This window comes from Micropterus dolomieu, linkage group LG10, assembly GCF_021292245.1.
Source record: "Micropterus dolomieu isolate WLL.071019.BEF.003 ecotype Adirondacks linkage group LG10, ASM2129224v1, whole genome shotgun sequence".
NCBI classification, from domain to species: Eukaryota; Metazoa; Chordata; class Actinopteri; order Centrarchiformes; family Centrarchidae; genus Micropterus; species Micropterus dolomieu.
The window spans coordinates 1,544,167-1,569,298 of NC_060159.1; the positions used below are offsets into that span (position 1 = coordinate 1,544,167).

Below are 25,132 nucleotides of genomic sequence, written 5' to 3' on the forward strand. Positions count from 1 at the left end.
TCTTAGTTTGTGCATGTTGACATGCTAACATTTAATCATTAAGTAAGCACTACATAACAAGTACTGCTGAGGATGATGACGAGGGAAGATTTGCAGTCATGGCACTGACATCACAAAACCACAATTACCCATAAAATTTTTGAGTGTGCTTATAAGCTATACATTGCTAGCTGTGCCAACACTTCAGTGTACATCAACACACAGAACAATTAATTGATTAATTGATTAATCAAAAAACACAAAAAATAATCAACAACTTCTTTTTTTTCCCAACAAAATCTTTACTACGTCCACGTACTAGCTTTTTCCTGGGTGGTCATCTGCAAGAATGAGCTTACACACTCAATATCTATTCTGATAATCAAATAATTATCATATATTTAGCAAACAAGCAAAATATTTGCATGATCCAGCTCTGCAAATAATAGAATATTTGCTGTGTTTCTCTGTTTGACATTATTGTCAACTTTCCCCTATTTTGGAACGGTTTATAGATTAAATGTTTAATCAATTATCTAATTAGTCAGGTAAGAAATCTTTAATTCTCTACAGCTGATATCAAATATGTGACATAGTTTCAGGCATGAAGCTATAACAGACCTCCCCTTGGTGCAGTGCAACGACCTTAACGCAACTATTCATACTGTATCTCTGCAATGCATAAGTACAAGACCGACACGCTAAATCCAGACCTCCCTGCAGGGCAATATCTTCAAACATGCATCTGTCAGAGGGGAGTCTGTCGTGTGAAGGCAGCATGAGGAAAACGAGTTCAAACAGCATTCAGGGGATGGAAAAACGATACAGTCTGATCATGCAGATTAAAAGGTCAAACTTGGACTGAAACTTGCCTCTTTTCAGTGGTTTTTTATTCTCCTGTGGTGGTTTTGTCTAATAAAAAGTCCTGTCTTGTCCAAAGTGTGACAGTGTTCCTGGGCCCTCCCCCACTGGCACGACCTGTAGTGTGTTAAAATAAATCAGTGCACACGTCCCACCCCAACATGCTCGCTAGACACTACCTTATACACCAGCGCATTCTGCTGTCTGCTGGCCTCTGAGCAGATTTTAGCTCCCCTGCTGTCGCTGGCCTTAACACCACCTGCCTCATTTACCCCGCAGCCCTCAACTTCTTCTGTGTTTCTGTGCATATGACTCAACAAAACCCTGGGTCTGGGTCTGGAGCTTTTTCCCAAGGAGGAGATTGACTTTGTGGAAGGGACCTGGAGCACTGCCCGCGACTTGGCTCAAATTGCCCTACTTGTCAGACCTGATGGATTTTGGCTAAAAATAAAAGCGAAAAGGGGCCCTTGACAGGCGGATGAATGAACTCAGCGGTGCTCCTCCTGCTAACCGAGCCACCATATTGCGCAATGTCTCCAGGTCCAAGATGCCGGGGAAAAAAAGGATGGTGTGCACGGCCCCGAGAGCGCTGTTTCACAAACAAACATCCCCTTTTTCATGTGTGGTGGGGGAGATTCAGCAATGGAGTAGAGCAAATGCCACGTACATTCCACCACCACATTCACAGCAGCAAAAAATCTGAGCGCTACAGAGCAGAGCAGCAGCAGACTGGAGGAGGATTATAACCCGGTCCAAATAAATACAGCAGCACATGAGCCTTCGGACTTTTCCCTCAGTCCTGACCACTCACTAGACCTCACCTAAATGTCCATTTGAATGGTATCTCATTGGCTACTTTTTATCTATCTTTCACCCTTTAATCAACCAACTTTTTATGAAAGAAAATGTGTACAATCTGAAACTGCAGGACTTTCGGCCTGTCTTTGTAAGAGTTATAATCTGCAGCATGAAAAGCAACCAGTAGTTTCTGTTTGATCTGTAACCATGGATGTCCAGACATCACCTGGATTACTTTTATCCGAATTTGATGACTATGAAGCAATGTCTGACCATGTCAGACATCTTTTATAGGAATTCTAAATGGATCTCGGGATGTTAATCACCAATTTACACCTGAGACACTGTTATCACCGAAAACAGCTAGAGTTAGCAGAACGAGGGGGGCTGCGTCTGGCAGAGTTTTGTAACTTTAGGTTGCAACTGGCCAAGGTGTGCGCAGATAAGTAAGAGTAACTGCTCAAGCTCTCTCTTTTCAGTCATCTCACAACTACTTCACTACGTCACTTTGGGTGTTATCACATTTCATCACATCTTGCCCCTGACTATGGCGGCAGGCTTTTGACCTCACCTCATTTGTAGGCATTAGGAAAGAGGTATACACTTAGATGTGTTCTTATGACACTTTCTGTGACCAGGGTGCCAGGCTCCTTTAAATATTCCTTTACTGTTTGCCATATGTGAAGCTCCTAAGAGGTTTGCACGGGTGTTTCAGACTGCCATCTGGATCCTATCAGAGACCACAAATACAGATGTAGTGAAAGCGCTTGGTAGCAGTGCAGCCCGCCCAGCTTAATGAATGGGAAGAGCACATTTTCAAGCCCCGCAACAGGTCAGTGGGAGACGTGAGCTTCACCTCACACACACAAAAGCACAAGGAAGATCAATTGTCGGGGAGAGGCCTACACCTCCCACACTACTCAAGAGTGTACAGAAAGATCTGTCCTTGCTGAACAAAAGAACAAAATGGCACGAGGTGATACATGATACAGCAGGGTTAAAAATAGACTCACCGCTGATGGATAGGGCAGTGTTTCATGAGCTCTGCATTAAAGGGTGATGATAAGAAGTTGATTTTAACTTCAGTCCCGTCCCCCCCAGAAAATAGCGTTTATTAATATTAGAACAGAAAAAAAAACAGCCCTACGATTCCTGTCCCGCCTGATCCTGTTGACTTTTTTTCCTGTCCCATCCCAATCTCGTGATGAATAGTGAAATTGACTTCCGTCCTTCCTGAATAAAATGTCAGCTTCTACTCTGCATAGCAAGACTACTCTTGCTATGCAGAGTAGAAGCTGTAGTAGTACACCCTTGCAACTCAGCTCAGGACTGGAAAAAAAAACAAGGAGAAGCATTTTAGGCACCGCTATTAGATGCAGAATTAGGATCAGGAAGCTTCACTTCTATTCAAGTGGCCTGGAACTTGAGAACAGAGAGAATCAAACATTCTCACACATGTCAAAGGAAAGAATGTCCTGTTTAGCGGATTCAAAGGGTCTCATGGTATGTGAAGCATAAATGATCTGCCAAGAAGACACGGAAGTCCACCTTTTCAGTGGGAGGATATTTCTTTTGTTATGATGTGACTGCACATGGCATTCTGCATAGTGGATCATCAAAACATTACATCATGCAGGAAAAATCCATGAGAGAAGCTTCAAGCTCCTCCAACCGGGGTTTGTTGCACATCAATCAAAGCTCAGGGAGAAAAGAAAAGAATTAGGGGGAGAGAAGTCCTGAAAGCCACTTGTTTTCTTGCAGTGTTAACAGATCACTCAGTTCAGGGGCTCAGACATCTGAATCAGGTCTGGAGGGGGTCTTTGCTCGAGGTCTGGCTAAAAATGAAAACTGCCTAAATGAGGAAGGACATCAGCATAAAAAAGAAGTTGCTCTTTGATTAGAAAACTTCAAAATACTTTTTGTACTGTACAATAATTTGTTTCCCTTTCTTTCAAGCATGTAAACAAGTACATTTGTGACTAAAGGACTTTGTAAAGTCTGCGAAAGAGCAGCATTTATTCATACAGAACTGACATTCCAGGGGTATGATGGGAATCATTTCTCCCACTCTGTGTCATAAGTGCATGCAAAATGCCTCAGAGTGACAAGAACAATAGCCTCTTTCAAGGCCTTCGCCAGGCTGGAGATGGGGAGGTGCATCATGGGAAGCAGACAGGCTCATACAGTTGAGCGTGGATACTTCAGAGATGCCTCCCACAAACCCAGGCAACAAGCAATGGCACTTGGGCCATGTGTGAATTATGTGCTTGGATTACTCCTGCTTTATAAAACACACTCAGCCTGGATTAGAAGGCAGGCTTTGTTTTCTTGTGGCATTTCTAGATGCAAAGACTTTCTCGGAGCTGTAGGTGAAACTCACTCACTCACTCACAGGATCACGATTAGCTAGGTGAGCCCCAATGTGGTGTTTGTAGTCACGTGATTCTGATGAGGCAGGAAGTGAACAGCAGAACAAACAAGATGGAGGAAAGCCTTTACTGTCCTAGTTGTTGTTTACTCATTGTGTCGTCCCAGTCAGTATGTGTGTTACACATATTGACATATCGTCCAATTCCTTAAATTATGGCTAAAACCTATTTTAAAGCGTTATGAAACAGTCACAGTGATATTTGATTGCCAAATATGAAGAAATTCCCTCAAGGTGTTCTTGAGATTTCGCATTCACGTCAACGGGAAAAACGGACAACACCAAAACCCCCTTTCTCTGGCCACGGCTATCGCCGGCACGGAAGCATGGAAAGTGTGTAAATAAAAGTGTGATGGCATGTTTTTACTTGTTTCTCATGTACAAGCACTTATCTGAAGGATGGACTGTTTTGTAAGCTTGATATTTTTACATGTTCCGCCTTATTTCAAGATCCTGTCAATTGTTTCAGGACAAGTTTTAACTCACAGCGGTGGCAGTTTTTACACACTTCATAGGAAAAAAAAGCTCTGCTGCTTAAAGCATTTTAAAAGGTTTTCCTAGTTCTCTTCAAATCACTTTAGGAAAAGGGACCTGAATAAATATAAAAGTCAACACCTTAGGAAATATCCTTAAATAAATAAGGACTTAAGTCCATTTTAAAACTTATAATTTGTTTTGATGCATTTGTTTCCTCAGACTGAACAATAGCGTCTACTTTTTTCTTTTGGCATATTCACCCCCTCCTCAGTCCAGTTTGGCTCCCTTTTCTCCAGTTTTTGCCAGATGTTGTTTTAATAACCACAAAAGATTCAGTTAGCCTGAGCAGTAACAGGAAGTCATTCATTTAGCTTCCTTAGACATTTCTTACACCCCTAGGTAGAATAATTAATTAATAATTGGTATAACAAAATACTGTCACAATGAAATTCAAACTTTCCACACTTTTACTATGTGAGACTACAAATGTTGTGCATATTGTCCTGTGCCACAATACAGGATAACATCATTATTTAATAACTTTTTTCTGAAATATGAACACGATTACGCCTTTTTTAGATTTGCAACAAACTGATTTATCTTCACAAGTTCTGAAATTGTGTTGGGTTTAATACTTGTGGAAACGCCAGCTGTCAACTCCCGTAATGCGCTGCACACTGGAGAATGTCATACAAAGTGAGAACCGATCGCCACTAGATGGTCCTTTTTTACAGTGGGAGATCCAGGACTCGTACAAGGCCAGAGCAGCACGCCACAGCCACCAAAAGCAAAAGTATCCATGCTGAGCTGGTCTCAGGGCGTGACACGCAGATGCCAGCACTCCACGTGGTCTGGGCTCCAAGTACTCTGACAACTTGTACTCTTACTACAGCAGCTTTAACTTTACTATATACACTAAGCCACAGACTCTGGCTATGAGACTAATAGCTCCAGGACAAAGAATGCCTTTGTGTTTGCTCATAGATTATTAATAAACGCAGGGATAAGAGTTCTGACTTTATACACAAGTGAGAGCTGCTGTGAAGAGATTAATGAGCAGCATGTCACTTTAGAGTTGTACTTTCCCTTTTAACAAGCCTATGTTCGATATGCTGTTTTGCCTGGATGTATTATTAGATGTATTAATTGAATGAAATGGTTAACATCTAGATTTACTTTGTTTAAGTAAATCACTGGAGCTGTTAATAGTTACGAGGCTTGTCAAAAGATTATACACTAGCATAGGAGAGAACGGCATATGGAGTAATTATCACTGAATATCAAGTCTACTACAGCCTCTATTCTAGCACCTGCAAAGGAAGTTAGAGAAGGAAGCTTTATTTCCTTTGCAACACTTAGTTATAAATGGAAATGTGCACTTTGTCAAGAATTTATTAGTTTCAACAATGTGGTTTTGGCTTGTTGTTTGAGAAAAGTGATTAGTCTTCAAATGAGCTGTTTAAATGTTGATTTTCTGCTGCTCACAAAAACAGAACGGAACCCATTAATTATTTTACGGCTTACTAATTAAATAAGTTGTATTGCTGCTGGGATTATAAATTATATATTAAATATAGATAAATATAGACAATACATTTAAAGAATCAGAAAACAGCACCATCTGAGTTTTTGTTTGTGTGTGTCACTGTGACATGTGTTTGCCTCGGCTTCACACAGTCTAACCACAACAGGAAAAAATAAAAAACAGCCTTCCTGCCAACAGAAAATAATGGTCTGACATCTAAAAGCAAAAGATGGAGTATGTGCAGTATTCGTGCTACTCACAGACTTGTCCTTCATCCTCTGATGGCGATTAGTGATCATTTATCCACGAGCAGCACACGGTCACACTGACGCATCAACATCACATCAGGCAGAAAGATGCGAGGTCAGATAACTGATTGGCAGGTTGGTGTGCAGGGAGGGCGTCCCTGCAGCGTGAAGACATACCCTCCTATCATTTACAATAACTCATTCAACCTCACAGGAACGCTACAGAAACACACGCCACTGATGATTCATGCATCGTTCACACGGAAAGATTCCAAACACAGATTACGTGACTAGAAGTGAAGAATGTGTCAGTGATCATTACAATATCATTTGTCTGTCTGTTCTGTACACGTGCATATTGTGAAGCATCTAAGAACAAGATCAAAAACAAATTTTGTCTCTTTGAATTACTGCTTAAATAACACGTGAAAAATACTGTAAGAAATGCACATCAACAGGATATCCACAGCCCTTTTTGCTTTAATTGCCTATTTACTTGGATCAGGAAAATCAAGAATCAGAAATAACGGAGAAACAGGAAGAATGATCTATTTCTAGATCTGCGGTAGGCAACATGGAGAAACTAGCAAGAGAGAGCCTCCCTCCAAAGGCACTCCACCAAAACCCATGTTTATGCTCAGTGAGTGCACGGGCAGAGAGCGGACAGGGTAAAAAATAACAAATTATAAAAAAGACAGGTTAGTAGGCAGGTAGTGCTGATTACAGCCCCAGATCCCTCTCTGATTTTGTGTCAGAGCGTTTGATTTATTAATTGCTGTCGGGATGTAAAGAGAATTTAAGAAAATATAACAAACCATGCTTCTGTAATACACTGCCTACTCCAGCTTTAACTCAAGATCCACTTACTATTTCCAGAGCTTTCAACTGTAAAATAATGTGACAGTTTTGTGTTATTTTGCAAAATTCTATATTTATTTTATTTTACTTTTTACCTTAACAGGCTCTACTATGTGATTAAGTATCAGACATTTTATATTACACACAAACCTTTAAAGTCCAAAAACACGTCAATATATTTTTCTTCTTTTCTTCCACATTTCCAAATCTCCATGGTGACAAAAAACTACCTGCTCTATTTCCAGCCACCTGCTTCACCCTTATGCTTCACATCACTATAGCTAAACACATTTTAAAAAAAATCTCCATCATACTACTGCTGAGTAAATAGATTTCACATATAATGATCCAATGAACTGTGTATTTGATAACTATATATTTGATTTGATAATCAATAATTAATTTATTCAAAAACATCAAACATTTGATTACTTAACAATGAGGATTTGCTGCTCTTATATATAATGTGAGTAAATAGTTGAAAAAAGTTGCATCTCATTCTGCATCAGTAGATTAGGTTACTCAGCGTCATAAAAACATTCTCAGCTCATATAGACCATGAGATGTGGTTGAAAGCTAGTACTGGTCCTTGATTTGATTCTTTTCTGTCAAATAATAAGGTCAATAATAGACACTAAATTTGTGAATTCATTTTAAAAAGATAGATAATTAAAGATAATTAAAAATATTATTAGCTGCAGTCACAGATCTGCCATTGGGCTGCTGGGAATCTGAATCTGTTTCTTATACAAATCAACTCATTTCAACACTGAAATGTGTTAATCCGTGGAAGGATTAAGTGCAGTTCTACAGTTTCAACAGTTATTCCTGAAACAATGGGAAAATACCATGAGTCACATCACAGCTGTCATAGAGCAGTTTAAAGCATAGACTGTCTAAGGTGATTTAGTCCTGACTGTAATGCGGTGGCAGGTAAGGTAACAATAGTGTGAGGTGTGTGCTGGTGGTAAAATAAATCTTTCACTTTCAGATTCAAACCATCTTTTCACTCTTCTTATTCTGCCACCAGTGTCAACTGCTAACAATGAAACAGGTTGTTGTTGTTTCAACAAGCAAACATTAATTGCCTGCATTCTAGTAAATTTTTATGCACCAACTTTCTGCCTTTTCTACAGCAATTTATACTTATATATATATATATATATATATATATATATATATATATATATATATATATATATATATATATATATATATATATATATATATATATACATATACATATATAAATATATATGTATATATGTATAAATTAGGGCTGTACAATATATCGTCTTTTAGATATTTTATTTTATTATATATTATTATATATTTATTATATATATATTAGGGCTGTACAATAAATTGTTTCAGCATTGTCCCCATGTAAAATACTCACATCGCATCACATATTTAATGTCAAGCAAGTCAAAGACCTCAACTTCTTTGCTGCTTTATACAAAATGAAAACTTGCACGGTTCTCATTTTCCAAAACTAATCTACAAAAGAAGTCTGCCTAATGTAAAAAAATTTACTCCGATTTAAGGGTTCCTGGATACACAGAGTTTGTAGCTAATGAATGACCAGCAGGCTCTGCATGCACAGCGAACTACCAATCACAATACCGTTCTTGATCAGTTTATCAAAGAACCAAAGCAGGCGTGAGTTGTTAACGGCAGTTTGAAAGTCAGTGAGGAACAGAAAAAACACTGACCCAGTGGATTTGGTTGCAAAAAGGAAAGCAACTTTTGTAAACCGCTCAGGGGGCTGGTGTAAAGTTGCTCTTTTATTTTTATTTTTATCATTTTGTTTAAAATATGTTTACTGCATTAAAGCTCAAGAAAGGATAGTTTGCACCCAGTAAAAGTCTTCAGACAAAAATGAAATCTTTCAGCTTATTTATTTTTATTTTCATTTATTTATTTTTATTTTTATTTTCATTTATATATATATATATATATATATATATATATATATATATATATATATATATCACACCTACCTATGTTGGTGTGCTATAAGACACCTGCCTTTGGTGTGAGAGACCCAGGTCCAATCCCCCATTGTGACCCATTCGCCATTGTGTCCCTGAGCAAGACACTTAACCTCTAGTTGCTGCAGAGGCACGTGACCTCTGATAAATAGCAATTGTAAGTCGATTTGGATAAAAGCATCAGCTAAATGAATAAATGTATATATATATATATTTTTAATAAATACCTGCTATTACTTGTATTTTCTACTGGCTATTTATTGAAATGTATATACTTGTATATGTTATTTTTTTTAAATGTTTTTTTAACTTAATGTTTCTATTTTAGCAATATGCTCTATGCACTATAAAAAGATGACTATCCAATGTCATTGTACTTGACAGTGGCAATGATAATAAAGGCATTCTATTCTGTTCTAATCTATTCTATGTATGTAAAGGAAAACACAAAATTCAGGCACCAGATGACTATTGATAATATAATAGAATATAATGCAATGCAGCTCTCAGGTTTTCAAATATTTTTTTCCTGTAGATCTACTTTTCTCATTTAATCTCAGTCAGTCAGCACACAAGCAGGTATGATTTAGTCTTCACTCCTCTTTTGTGTCTGTTGTTTGGGGAAGTAACCTCATTCAATGTGCGCCACCTTTTCACATCAATGATAAATTTATTCATCTCAAGTAATTCAAGTATTTTACAAAGCCCTGGACTATCTCATATGTGTTTCAGCAAGATTTCTGCTCATCTTTAAAACGTTCTGCACATTCAAAAAGTATGCAGAAACATGTATTTTGGAATGAATTTTAGAAATCATCATTAGAAAACATCTCAACTTTTGTATGTTATTGAAGCTGACTGGAATCTGCCAATTAAAACATTGATTAAATCTATTAGTGAATGAGAGCTTGTTAAAGCCTCCAAAGTTGCAATCTACACACAAATCAATCATATCTTTAACAAAAAGGATTACCCTTACAGGTCCCATATCGACCAAAACAGTTTTATTCTTGTGCTTTTGACAATAGTTCTGCCAGTGGTGGGTTGAGTACTGAAAATCATTCCTCAAATAAAAGTACAATTACTCCCATAAAGAATTACTTAAGTAAAAGTAAAAATTGCTGAAGTAAAAGTATAAAAGTACTTTTTCAATTAACTACACAAAATTACTTTTAAGTTAATTAAGTTCATTATTGACCTTGTAGATAGCAGTTTAACTCACTCTGCACTAACTAGCTTTTCCAGGACTTTAATGGTCTTGTAGCCTCTAGCAGGCAGAGATAAATAAGTGATTGAAACTCGCTCTCCACAGCTTTTCCTTCTCATAACTTCAACCTGTCAGGGACTCCAAATAAAAATTAGTCTGTACGGCTAAATCTGGCTCATAGACATTTTGGACATTGTCCTTATGTTCATTTATGTGCACTATCCCTTTTAAATAAATAAACAAACAAAAAAAGTGCTAAAAAAGTGAATTTATGTGTGCACTTTCAGTAAAGACTGTTTTGTCAATTTATATATATATATTTTTTTTTTAAATTGTTCATAACAACACCACCTATGTTCATTCTTTAATAATTTAGCATAAACAAATGTAATTAAAAAAAAATATTTTTCACTATTTGATGTAATTATATTTAATTTAATGACCACCATCCAATTCATTCTGAGATCCCATCTACCTAAACTCCACATGAAACTGTGTTCCTGTTAGAGCATACTTCCTCCTTAAGCACCAGAACAATAGCTGAAATAACAGGCCGTGCCTTTGATAAAGGAGAATCTTTAACTCACTCTGTGTCTTTAATAGTTCAAAACCTGCATGTAAAGTAAAAGTTGTGGGAGAAACTAATAGATTTAATAAAATGATAGACTTCGAGAGTTGGTTCTTTCTAAAAGCAGGAAAACATGTTTATTCTCTTCAAAGTACGTTATCAAAAAAGTATATTTTGTTTTAGTATATTTTTGTATTGGTGAGGGACTGTAACCAATATCAACACAACAATTACTACAAGATCTGTCAACATTAAGTTTGAATACAGGTTGCATTTTTAAAGCTCACATGACTGGTTTTACCAACATGTATCAGTAATCCTCATAGATTATTTAAGATCAATATAGAATGCCAATAATAAGACAGGTGCTCCACTTATATAGCCTGTCTCTCCGAGCAAGATTGGTCAATACCATGAATGACAGGTCTGGCTATTGCCTTCCATAGACTGTACTCCACATGACCTACATACTCAAAAAGGTGTCACGAGTTACACCACAGGAACAGAAGCAGCAACTGCCATCTGAGCTCACAAACTATTAACCCAAAGCCTGACATGTCCAAACATTTGTGCACAGAATCAATTAGGAGTTTCTGTTCTGACATTTTCAGTGGCAAAAATATTCACAGTGGGAAATAGGCTAACCAATTATAATAAAGTTACACTGCACAACAGCAGCTTTGAATAAACAGTTTATCTACCTTGCTACAGGCACCCCCAGAACCCCTCTAGTGAGACTAGGACTCAAAAATCCTGGCTATGGCCCCGAACTCACAAGTCTTCACATGTGAAACTACAAAACAAAGCTGGACCCTCCTGTTGATATCACAAGACCTTCATAGGATAAGGCTACAAAATAGTAGGGCATTTATCTGTTCATTTGTTGGTTATCTCTGTGATTAACTGATTAATCATTAGTCAGTAAACATCAGTAAGATGTTTAATAAAAACTACTCATTACAATTTCAAACAGCCCACTTTACCAAAGTCAGTTCTTTACATTGATTATTTTGTCTGAACAACAGTCCAAAACTCACTGGCAAATGTTTGCATTTTTAACTTGTTAAATGACTTAAATGATGAATTGATTATAAGAATTGTTGTCATTGCTCGACTAACTGATTAATTGGCTAATTGTCTCAGCATTAATTTGTTCGGGGTAATAAGCTGATGTCCTTACAAGCAAAACTGTAACTAACCTGGACACTGGCTGACCAGTTCTACTTGATATAATACAACCCGTTCTCACTCCCCGACTCGTCACATATGGACGCATGGTCAAGACACATCGGCGTCAGTTTGTAACGCACTGGGGATCCCTGTAGCATCATAGTTCAACGCAGTGGGGGAAGCCCTGTAGCGTTACTTTTTGACGGTAAAAGCAGGTAATTGATAAAAACAGAAAAGACTGAGTAAGGAGGAGGATGGAGGGACAGAACGCGGACTTTGAACCAGAAGACCGGGGTTCGCGTCCCGTGTGAAACAAAAAGTCTTTATTTAAAACTAAATATTTTTATTTAAATTACACAAGTTACGTAAATAGCGTAAGTTACACAAGTGACGTGAGTTAAGTTACGTGTTAACTGATTTATGTAGTTATTTTAACCCAAACCATGATCTTTTCCAAAACCTAACCAAGTACTTTTTGTGCCTAAACCTAACCAAATTGCAACGTTTCACGACTTTAATAACGTGCCGTTTCAAAATGGCGATGTTTCACACGCTAGTGTTTTATTTTGAAAGTCAAAAATTACACTAAAGCGGTCCCAGGCGACACCAAAAGGCCCTGATCAAGCATCAACATGTGACGAGTTGGGAGTGAGAATGTGTTGTATAATAATAATAATAATAATGAAGCAATAATAAAATTGTATCTAGGTAGCACTTACACTGACATGTGAAGCACATTTTACAAAGTGCTTCACATGTCAGAGTTACAAAATAGAATGCAAATGAAATAACACACATTCATGTAAAAAAGGCGTTAGACCCACACACACACTGAAACAGATACGAATGCTTAAAAACTGCAGGAAGCCAATGAAGACAGAAAACGTACAATGTAGCGTCTAACCACTGAGACCAAAATCTAATTTCTAATTCATTTAAAATTACACCAACTGGAGTAAATGGTTTGAAAGTCAGAGGCAGGCAGCAGGTTCACGGGCACCTCTACTGTGTGGTTTTAACATGCTTGGCTGAAGCAGGCCTTGTGACTCAGTATCAGCAGTGGAGTGTCCACAGCTCTGCCTTGTTGTTCTTTCACCACCAGCCTTAATGACACGGTGTGGCCAGCGGACTGCACAAGTACACAACAAGAGCCTGCTCACTTGCGGCAGGGAGACACCTGTGTACAGCTGCTGAACTGACCGTGAACTCATATCACACCTACTGATTTTATTTGGGACATTTAGGTTCACACGTCCTCCTGACTGCAAACTGCAAAGGGTTCCAACTGACTGCATGTTTTTGCCTTAATTTACCTTTCCTGGATGTCACACCATTAAAAACACTGTTTAATACTTGAGGTTTTGCAAGAATGATTAACTGCTGGCTATTGGATGCTGAACATCCATTTTCTTATGCTCAAAAAACCTTGTGCTCTGGGGTCATTTCCTCTAGTTACTATGTATTACATTCTCAGTCCTAACTAGTGATAGAATGGTGGCATTTGTAAATTTGATATTGATAATTCAGAATTAATATTTCTGATATCATTTTCTCAAAATTGTGTACATCAAGAACAAGCAATAATGAAAACAAGGTGAAAATAAGATTTAAAATAAAAATTGACCTGCAATGTACTATCTGTAAATATGCCACCTAGTCTCTCTAGGAGTATGATCATTCTGTAGCACATGATTTACGTCCAGTGCCAATATCCATAACATATTTTTGTCAAAAAAGCAATGGGCATGGTTGAGTGCTGTTAGCTAAAACTAGCTATCTGGGCTAGCTTCATGGTCATAACACTAATAAAGCCTTTTCAAACTGAAGCCATTCAGGAGATGAGTTTGACACTAAAGGCTGGAGCACGCTTCTCCAGACTGCATGTAGGAGAATGTGCACAAGGCTGTTTTTTTTTTTTACTTGCACAATTTTGAGTGTAATGTCTATGTTTTTTTCCACTTGCCTCCCAACAGGAGCTGGATAAACCAATCAGCTTGCTTGTCGTCAGGAGCAATTTCTGGAGGTACAAATTTCTGGAGACCCATAATTCCAGCCTAAAATCCAAATTATATATTCCACATCCACATATCTGCTGGGGTCCGCATGACATAAATTTCCACGAGGGCAAACTGTACGGATCGGATGATATGTGCTGACAAACGTCCAAGGCGCCCAACGTAGTACAAACACAACTGTCTGGCTATTTTGGACTATGTCTAGCCCTTCAGACATTCCATGCTACTTAAAGAGTATGATTTCAACTCAAATTTCACATTATCAACCATATCAAAGATTTCAGTTTTAATGTGTTGTTCTGGGTGATGGATTAACATGTAACATGTTTACTCCTGATAGCGGAGGTCTGGATTAACTTAAATGTCCGGAAACCAATAATTAGTCTATTGATGGACCTAATGACTGCTCTATACACGCCCTGAGAGCGACTTCTAAATGTTGTGTTTTTATAGCACATTCACTTGAAAATACAGGATGAAATCAACATACACCTGGCTGACAAGTATCCTGTGTCCTGATAAGTCCTGTGCGGGACTACAGATTAGTCCCCCACAGGAAGGGCTGTATATGTGGAGTTAACCGAACACATCGATGTGTGCAACAAATGGAAACCCTGTTGGGGTAAACGTCATTACCCTCTCGTTTATGTTTTTACTTCACAGTTTTTTCTTGCTGTAGAATTAATGTTCCTTTTCTAGCTCCTTTTTTCTGTGCCATGATTAGAAAATAAAAACATCACGAGGACAATTACGAGACACAGGCAGGATCTCCACCTATGGCTGCCTGCTGTGAAATGGCAGGAAGCCACTGACGGCAAATCCTGCTGATTTCGTTGTTAGCTTACAGTACAGCACAGGGGCTAGGTGCAGGAAGTGGGCACATTACTGCACTTCCACGCCCACAACCTCCCCCCTCCCCTCCCACCACTATACCAACCCCCCCCCAACCACCTGTGCTGGTCTCACAGGATGCCCCCCCCCACTACCCTCCTCTCCTCCCTCACACAAACTCCTTTACAGCTGCATTTCTTCACCAAACCGCACACTCAACACACTTTGTTGTTTTACACTCCACTGCGTCAACATCAGTGAAGATATGATTCGGTTTACTGTAAACTGCCTCAAAATGCATGCAGTCTTTCACCCCAACCCCACTAAAAAACATGAAAAAAATGTCATTTACCTCTAGTGGTATAAAGTCATGCAGTTTTTTGTAACCAGTTTGAGATGTCTGGTTTTTCAACTTCATCAACACTGTTTTTTGCTGTTGAAGTTTTTCAGAATGTCGTTTGTCAATTCCATGATCACAGTTATCCACTCACGTTTACAATTTAAGTTAAAGTTATATTTAAAGTTAAAAAAATGCTTTCTGAATATTGCAATTCATATATAAATTGCAATTATTTTCTATTAATTTAATTTCAGTTATTAAATTTCAAGTATTAAACACATATGTTTGTTACCGATTATCACCAAAATATTCTGTTTGTACATGAAAGGAATAAGATGCTATGATATTGCTGGTTGGAAACGTTAACTTAGCTTGTTTTCTACAGGAAACAAAATCCCATTTAGCTCACATTTAGTAAGATATTGTATTAATGGTATATTATTTCTTTAAAACATCTACACTGTCCACTGAGAAATGTTCTGTATCTTACTGACAACAAATGAATGAATATTACAAAGACTATGGTCTAGACCTGCTCTGTATGGAAACGTGCAATTAGGTGACTTTTTGTTATGAATAGGCACTATAAAAATACATTTTCTTAAGCTGCTTAAGCTAATGTTAGTTGAGAAATGCTTCACAGCCCTCAATCCTACAGGTCTTAATTCAAAGCTATTAATGTGATATGATGTTCCTGACACTTGCTGCTTAGTCACTTGACAACTATCAGACTAGCTGCCAATCAGTACCTGTCGGGAAATCAACCAAATCATCTGCATGGCTAGATTCCACGAGGGTTAAGAAAAAATAGTATGAAACAATATGTTTTGTTGGACTTTCAGTGAACAGTCACTTCTCATTGTCCCCTCTAAAGTGAGCTCACAGAACTGTTTGTGCTGAATGATCACTAGTTCTTACCTGACAATTTGTTTTCAACAACAAAGTAAAGAAGCATGCTTTTATTTTATTTTTATACTATGCTCATCGGATGTCAGTGCTCCAAATTAACATGCCTTACAGACACAATGGGGGCATTTTGTTTTTGCGGTGTCCCTGATGTGCAAAGCAGTACAATTAAATCCAACTAGGGAGGAATTCTGACTCCATGGGGTCATCCCAGCTCTCTCTCCTCCCCTCCTTCACTAAAACAATGATCAGACCCTGTGACAGGAATCCGCTGATTGTTTAAAATACCATCCACTTGATGCTTGACTGAGGGGCCACTTCTTTTTCCCAGAGGTGGGGTATACAAAATGACCTTGGCAGGAAATGTCAAGCCCTCTAGCAAGATGGGGACTAGCTTCATTCGGCCCCTCACAACAAATGGTCTATTAAATTACAGTCACGACTACAAACACAAGTCAGTAAGACAGTTGTATTTACAGATGTGTTAAGCATGTTGTTGTTTACTTTACTTACTCTGACGCTGCGGGCCCCCCCTTCGTGCTTTCCATTCTGAACTGTATGAATAGAGAGTCTAAGGTTGGAAGGTGTTCGTATGCTGTATACTTACTATAAGTGCACATTCATTAATTTTAATAAATTAATAGTCTTTAGAAAAGCACAACATGTAGTTTATTTACTTTGTTTGTAAATGTATTTTATATCCCAATGACCAAACTGTGTCGTGTGATTTCTCTTAAATACAGACTGTCAGACTGTTAAAAACAACTACTGAAAGAATTTAATATTATCATTAACAAAATCATATTTCCATATATCTATTGGTAAGGTAATGAATAAAATAATAAATAAATAACGTTAAGTTTCATAGTCCATTTATGACCTTGTTCCATTAGGAGCATGAAATCATATCACATGATCTGCATTGTGCATATGGAGTCTGCTCTCATTTTTCAGCACTACTACCCCTTTACACCTGCCATTTAAATGCATCTCTTATCCAGATTGTTTCTAGACATGATTTTAAAGACTACATTTACATCTGCTACAGATGTGTCTCCAGTGTCCACAATGAGATCCGATCGAGATCCGATCTCTCCAGCTCAAACATCCGGACGTGACATCTTCCTCTGATTTGCTTGTGTCCAAATGATGCACTATAACTGTTATTTTAATAGTTTGTATTGAGTTAAACTCAACAGGGTGTGAGTTCACGTTCACAAACAGATAATTCATTTCACCGTTTTCCAATGTGCATTTACACCTGCACTTTTAAGAGTCAAGCACTATCCGAGTGCAATCCATTTTAATGCAGGGTGTACGATTTTGAGTTTTAAAGATCACTCTTGACCTTGGAAACTATCTCCATCTGCTGATGAAGATTATCTGATCTGATCAAAAGCTCCAGAATGGACCTTGAGGTGATATTACTTTGCCCACAAGAAACAGAAAATTCAGATTTTATTGTTACGTTCTACAAAAGAGACCGTATGTGTGATAAGGTTTATAGTGGACAGACTGAAGGGGTGGTGCAGCTGTAGCTGTTCTCTGGTCAGTGAGAGCTTCCACTTCATGTGTGACTCAGCAGATGCAAAGAGAAAGCTGTTGCCAGACAAGAGGATGACTTTAAATTGGAACTACTACTACTACTTTGTACGTCAGTGTTCCCCAGGAGGACACTGAGCTGAGCTGCAAAAACCTGAGGCAGCCTAACCCTAGAGACACACTGTTTACATGTTTTTCTCTGATTTGATATGGTATGCATATCTTTTCTATGGTGCCAGCAGGAGGCTCTAGGGACCACACAGACAACAGTGTTTACTATGAATAACCACAGCAACCCAAGAAATTATAACACAAATATATGGAGGAGCCGGGCCTAGTTCGATGATACGATGATTTCTCTGTTACCAAAGTGAATATCTAGACAGAGAAGTACTAGGTGTGGTTCTTTGGCTGGTATTTTCCCAGTGGGCTCAGGGGGGACTAAGACTGTAGCACACATGTCATTCACATTCTGAGTGTCTTGGAATAACAACAGACAGACCACACACAGTGGAATCTACAACAACATGCCAAAGCTTCATCAAAGCACGTGCTTCAATATGGAGGCGTGTGTTTCATACAGCTCTGCATGTGTGTTCAAGGACGTGCTCAGAAACAACTGTAACACACGATAAAGTTTCATAACTAATTCTATCAAGATAGGTGTCCCAGTGGCAATTTCACAACTGAAAACAACTAAGCTAAGATTAATTCTGAGAACAAAATGGAAATTCTTCATTTTTTTTAATCCTTCAAGTGAGAAATCTTAGAAATGAGATTAAAGTCACATACATTTTCATAATCAAGTCCATGGTAGGGATGAAACGGCAGTTTAAACGGTTAGAATTACAATTTTAATCAACATTAACACTAGACAATTTAAACATTTTTATATTTTTACAATTTACAGTTTTTCATTTTTCTCAGAATTTTAATTTTTTATTCAGAATCTGAGGGAAGACGGCCATGGGCAATGTGAATAAAACAGTTTCTGAACTGAATACATTATCTCAGTTTGATTTCTGAATCTGAGACTAATGAGCGAATTCTTAGAATTGAGATCAGAAAATGCAAAATTCTGACTTTAATTTAAAAAGCTGGCATTTTAAGAAGAAATAAACCTTTGATTTAAGTAAATTCTCATAATTCTGAAAATGTTTTATTGTCAGAATTTAGTGGAGAATTCTGATAATTGCTCAGAATCATGTCAAAAGTCTCTGATAAAGAATTTAAAGCAATGCCAAGAATAAACTAAGAATTTTGTTGAAATAAAGTCAGTATTTTGAGAAACAAATCTTACACTTAATTCTCAAAATTTAATATTAAATAATATTAAACTCTCTGATAATTTTATTAATCTTATTTATTACTCTAATTAGTGAATGAAATAGCTTTTAATACATTGGCTCTAACTGTCTTCCATAGAATGTTCCAGCCTGGCTTCTTCTGACTAACTATGTCAAAATAGCAGCTGTGCCAGCTTTAGCTGTGCGCACCTCCAGCTCACTGGATGTAAGGAAACCAAATGTAACAGCAGTACCTTTACACTGAGTTCTCTCCGGCACAGTGGGTGCAAGTTTAAACAGACTTCAACTATGTTCTCCAGTCCCTTGCCAGTAGTAGTAGTAGTGCTGCACTAATCCAATACAAACAGGTCATTACACTGTGCTAAACGTTTTCTCTTCATTCACTGAATGGCACTTTACACACAGCTCATTCTTCTAAACTGCTTCAGTAACTATTAAACCTCCTGCCCTCCTGCTTCCACCCCTCCAATATTTTAATTCCAGAGCTATTAGGACCAGATGTGCATAATTTCATTAGCCCAGTATGTTTTGCACAGTTGTAAACGTATGGATGGCCACAGGACAGGTTTTCTGAAGAGTATTAAATCAGAGTTCAGGAGGTGAAGCTCACTACTTGAGGCAGTACAGCAAGTCTATGATATCATCAAATAGGTCTGACGCAACTATCAGGATGATTTACGTGTCTGGATAATTTCTTATAGGCAGCACAAGAAAAAACAACAACAGAACAATCAGAAATCTGCCTGTGGTGTTTTAGATTTGAAAGCTTCTTGGCAACGTGTCTTTGTTGAGCAGCAAACACTCAGGCAGGCACTGACTGATGGAAGACGGGTCTGGATGTAATTTCACATGCCAAGCGATAATGCCAGTGCACATCGCTGCAGTCAATGGCGGTAGAAGAAGAGTGAGCACCCATATGACGGAGAAAAGAAGGGATCACAACAGAGAGAGAGGGGAAACAATAGCTCTTGGTGTAAAGTGCAGGATCTTACATTTCTCCCAGCAGTGCTGTTCCATCTACGCCTCACGCTGGCAGCAGCCCAGTCAAACATGCCTTTGTGCTGACGTGGGAGAGCTATGGGAACATGTTTTCTTCTTTTTTCCTGGCCAAGGCACTGGCTTGGGATGTTGAGCTGAGCTGGTGGGGGTTACTCAAATATCCTCAGTGATGCAAACGATCCTTTAATGATTCAGAGGGAAAAACACCCATGTGAGAGAAGGGGGTTTGCAGCTTTTTATTCATCTCTTTATGGAGGATGTGCTTTTCCTTAAAACCACACCTCTGCTCGGTTTCATAAGAATAAAAATGATGCAATTTTAGCACCTCACAGGGCTGCTGGGGTTGTCTTCAGGAGAAATCTACAATCACACAAAGAAATCACTCCATCACATCCTCCTGCAAGTGCCATTTTATGATCATTATCCCACAAGTGCAAAGGGTTACTGTTGAACACAAGCAGTTTCTTTTGTCATCAGCATTGTAATTAGCTTGATAGTAACTCAGCAACATAAAACATAATAGCCACCAGCTCAGCGGAAACCTGGAGGAGCTAGCCCTGTACTGTACAATTCAAGTAAGTTCTATTTATCCAGCCCAATATCATAAATCCCACAGAGGGCTTTACAATCTGTATAACATACGAACACTTTCCCTCCTTAGACCCTCGACACATACAGTTCAGAATGGAAAGCATGAAGGGGGGGCCGGCAGGGTCAAATAAAGGGATCTTGTTGCCGCGTGGGATTTCAGCTGTGGCTGGGAACCCTGAGGGACTCATTATGTCGAGATCCCCAAAACAGCCTCGCTCAGACTGAGATGTTCCCAACCAAGCTCAACTCCAGAGATGTTGGCATTGTAACAGTATATAATAACAGTCAATTTGCACAACATTATGACCTATCTTTTTTAAAGTACTTCAGTGGTTTAATTAAGTCTTGCTTAATCCATTCCAATGCACTTGATGCAGTTGTCAGAGAATGTTGGGGGCGGACAAAATAGAGGAAGCTTAAAAATGTTCCATAATGTTTTGTGCATCATTTTTATGGTTATAAAGTGTGGATGCTTTAAGCAAAAGACAGGTGCACACCCCAAACAGGGTTGTAGCTCCCATTTTGTACACTGAGGTCATGTCCAGGGTATTTTTTCTAAGATGGGGGTTTTAGCAACTTCAGGGTCTTATTATATAATTGACTACATCGAAGAAAATTAAATAAAACACACAATAAAAAAATGAATTTCTCCAACATTCCAACAAATCTACTATTGCTATTGTATATGTCACTGAATAAATCAAATATGAAAAATACAACTAGTTTAAAATGTGTCCTTTCCATTTTTTTGTCAAAAGAGGTGGATGTCATTTCATTATACGATGCAGCAATGTTTATTTACAGTTTACTGTCTATATAGACTACGAGGTGTAAACAGGAAGAGGTGTTTTTCCTACTTGTTTTGTTCCTGCCTGATGACGACCATGATGTCAAAACTGACAACTGAATGCGTTTTAACCAATAGCCCCAACTAAATAAAGTCTTATCCATCAGTGCAGTCCATCACCAGCATCACCAAGGTGACTCTTAATTTGTAGCTTTTACAATAATGAATGGGGTAGAATTGAGAGGGAATTTTCAAAAATGTGATGCAATAACTAGGCAATCATCACTGTTTATTAACATTCAGGGGAATTCTATTGTGATAATATATCAGTATAATATCGTGCTATTTTTTGAGAGAATTCTGTTGGCTAAATGAATCTTTCAGATGGAATGTTACATTAAAAAATGAATAATAGTGTTTGCAGTTTTGCCTGCCATAACAGAGGAACACACTTCACTGCACTGAACATCAATCTGATTCTTTTTTATGTTCTTTTTTTCCAGACATGTAAAGTGATAAACTGTATATCAATAGATACCAATGTTCACATTTTGATATTGATTCCAACAATTGGCTAGCCCTTCTGTGATCTTTGGCTGGATTTTCTGCCTACACCAATAAACAACATTTTTTATGCCATAAAGTAAAGTCAAATAAATGATTTAAAATGACTGGACAACAACACACAGGTATTCTCTGGATTCAGGTATCAGGTGAAGAAATCTCTAAAAACTCCACTGTATGCAGTAAGACAACAACACACTACAAATATGCTATTTTGAAGATGTAAACGTCTTCTTCCGCACAGTAAGAGCAGCCTGTCAATGTTTGGTGATAACTGTTCTCTAAATTCTCTAAATGTATTACTACTTTGCCATTATACTATACTATAGAGAATAAGCTATTTGTCATTTGTCATTTTCATTCCTCTCTTTATGTGCAAAGAATGAATCCCGATGCAGAGAAATCACATTTCATTTGACAATGTGATATAAGGAGGAGAAACAGAGGCTGGCACTTTGGATGAAGTGGCAAGTCAGGCTGTGGGCTTTACAGTTTTGGACTCCCCTCCTCCCCCTCATGCAGGGGGATACCATGCATGGGAAAAGAACGGCAGCGGCGTTACTGTACAGAACAAAAGGCTCTGCGTGGAAAACTGCGCATGAGTGCTGTCGCCATGCACGTGTTGTGAAAGCAGAGCGGTGCCAGTGGACGGCAATGTGTTTTCATTTAAGCACTTTTAAATTGGCAATGATCAGATATCACTACGACATACACATTCTCCTCCCACCAAGCACCTGCAGCACGGATTCAGGAAATCCAGTAATTACCATGTTCTAATTTGAAAGAAAAACATCATGTGAGAAATGAGGATGGAGGGTGATGCTGCGATCCCCTCACGACCATCATCGCGTTGCATCAGCACAACAGACAAAGGGGCTGTGATGCCGTGGATGTCACTGCTCCTCAAAATGCTGTATCACCGCATTAACGGCAGCATCACTCCTCTCCCTTATGATTTCAGACACCTCGCAGCCGACTCAAACACGTGGCAATCAAACAATAGTGTCCCACACATTTATTCCGCATTCTTACTCCGCCGAGACACAGCGCTGCCTGGCTGGCCACATTTTCTTGTGCTTCTTTTTAACCCACGGAAACTCAGCAAAGCAAACGTGTACGCTGGGAGCGTAGATGAAGCTCCGCTGGTTGGAAGCCAAAACAGGAATGAGCTACATTTAATGAAACAATATTGCTAATAGGTAGGAGCATAATTCACCACTACCCCACTGACTCCCACATAACAAGAGTGACAGGGACTGGCTCTGCCGGAGCACCCATTCAAATAACAATGCAGGATCGCGCGTAAAGGCGCAGCTGTTTTCATAACCAACGTGTTCTTTTATTTTCGGCGAGGTGATGGAGCGGGGCTTGCTCCCGATCTTTTTAACATAAAGGATTAATGATAATGGATCGCGGGTTCTTAAAGGGCACTGTCGGGCGACTGGAATGATTCCATTGGCTGTCGGAGCAAATAAGGCTCGTCATTACACAGCAAATATTTTGATGATATCTTTAATTGTGGATTTATGAGGAGTTGTAATAAGCGAAGATTTTTAGGTTGGGAAAGAGCAGATAAGATTTGCCATTACACTGTATATTAATAATAATAATAATAATAATTATTATTATTATTATTATTATTATAATAATTATAATAACAGATATTCAGATTAAAATGTATTTGATAAATAAAGAAGTAGTGAATGAGGGAGGTGTTTAATAACGCTGTAAGTGACAGCTTCTTCTTTTATTTGTCATTTGTCCTCATAAAGCAGCGGCATGCCTGGCCCTTCTCTGGGATCACCAACGCATCTACTTTGCAAAAACAGAGAAAAGGGAGCGCACACGGCGCAGTGACTCAAAGCACAACAGGATGTGGTTCAGAGTTGAGTTTCACTCCTGAACCTGCGTTCACACCCCAACACATTACACTTCAATATTCTCACCACCGCCAAGCTTTCACGATTCATGCATGCGGTTTTTCTGTTGTTTTTTTTTCTCTCCTCTCTATAAGTGACTTTTTCCATATCTCACCGGGAGGACTCTCCTGGCGGCAACTTAGCCCACCGCTACGCCACTTATGCAAGTTTGCAACTCGATTATGAGAACACCGACAATAGACTGAGATTGACAAACGCGGAATTGACAGAGAGAGCCCAGCAGGACAGTGGTCAGAGAGGGAGGAAAGACGCCAAGAAACGTGCATGCCAGCTCACCTTTTACTTTCTATTCTGCTCGTATTCCAGCCCTTTTGTCCGTTCCCCACATATGTTCTTTCACATGATGCCTCGCTAGGTCGTTTCCTCAAAGCCTCCAGAGAGCTCACTTCTTCTCCGGTCGCTGCAACTCGGTTATTTCTCACTTACACAAAAAACAACGTATGTGATTCTACGGTCTGTTGCCGCTGTGTACGACAGCGCGTGCGTGCGTGGTTGTGTGTGTGCGCGTGGTGATCCCGCGCGGCGTGCCGCTCCGTCTCCGCTGTTTGTTACACTGGACTGGAACGCCTACTCTCAGCCGCTACATTGTTGACATTCGGCCGCTGACGTCACTCTATCCCCTCATTCACAACATCGTCAGCGCGGCGCGCCTTTGCGTTGGGGCCGGCGGGAAGCGCGCGCGTACTCCCTCCACTGTGCGCAGCTTGCTTGGAGAATGGCACTACTGGCTGCTGCCTCTAACCCCTCCCCTCGTGCTCGCTGGTTCGGCGGCCTAGCCCCCACTCCTCCTCCTCCTCCTCCTCCCGGTGTACACAGCGGGAATGTGAGGGTGAAAGATGACACAAAGCATTTTACAAGCTGCACGCTCTAACGTGAACTCAATAAAATAGAATAATGTTTATTGTCATTGCAAACTACAAGATTAAGATTGAAGCTTCCGCACTCGGTGCTATGAAAAGAACAACAAGGGTTTGCTAAAGCAAGATAAATAGCAATAAAGTAAGGAACAGTACAGACAGTGTCCGGCAGAAGTAAACAGTGCTGCAGCTCAGATGTGCAAAGCAGCAACAAAACCAGTAGGCTAGGCCTAAAACAGCACGTGAGTTCGCCTACACATAGCCTACATATACAGAGTCTTCTTGTGAAGTATTAAGCCCTGAAAAGTGAGATTATTAATCTCAGCAGCTGCCATTGTGT

At 39.0% G+C, this 25,132-nt stretch overlaps 1 protein-coding gene across 2 annotated transcripts in view; it reads right to left on the bottom strand.

Annotated features, from left to right (window-relative positions):
• bach2b (BTB and CNC homology 1, basic leucine zipper transcription factor 2b) overlaps nucleotides 1–24,470 on the bottom strand; it is a 96,430-nt gene extending 71,960 nt beyond the window's left edge. Inside the window, exon 1 of one of the 2 annotated variants that reach the window (XM_046060830.1) lies at nucleotides 24,212–24,470. Coding sequence is in view for 1 of the 2 variants with exons in the window: in XM_046060829.1 (XP_045916785.1) it covers nucleotides 6,329–6,367 (39 nt within the window). In the remaining variant the exon portion in view is untranslated. Of the gene's footprint in view, nucleotides 1–6,328; nucleotides 6,409–24,211 lie in introns of those variants that run through there. The other variant, XM_046060829.1, reaches the window with a different exon arrangement.
• Nucleotides 24,471–25,132: the final 662 nt, after the last annotated feature.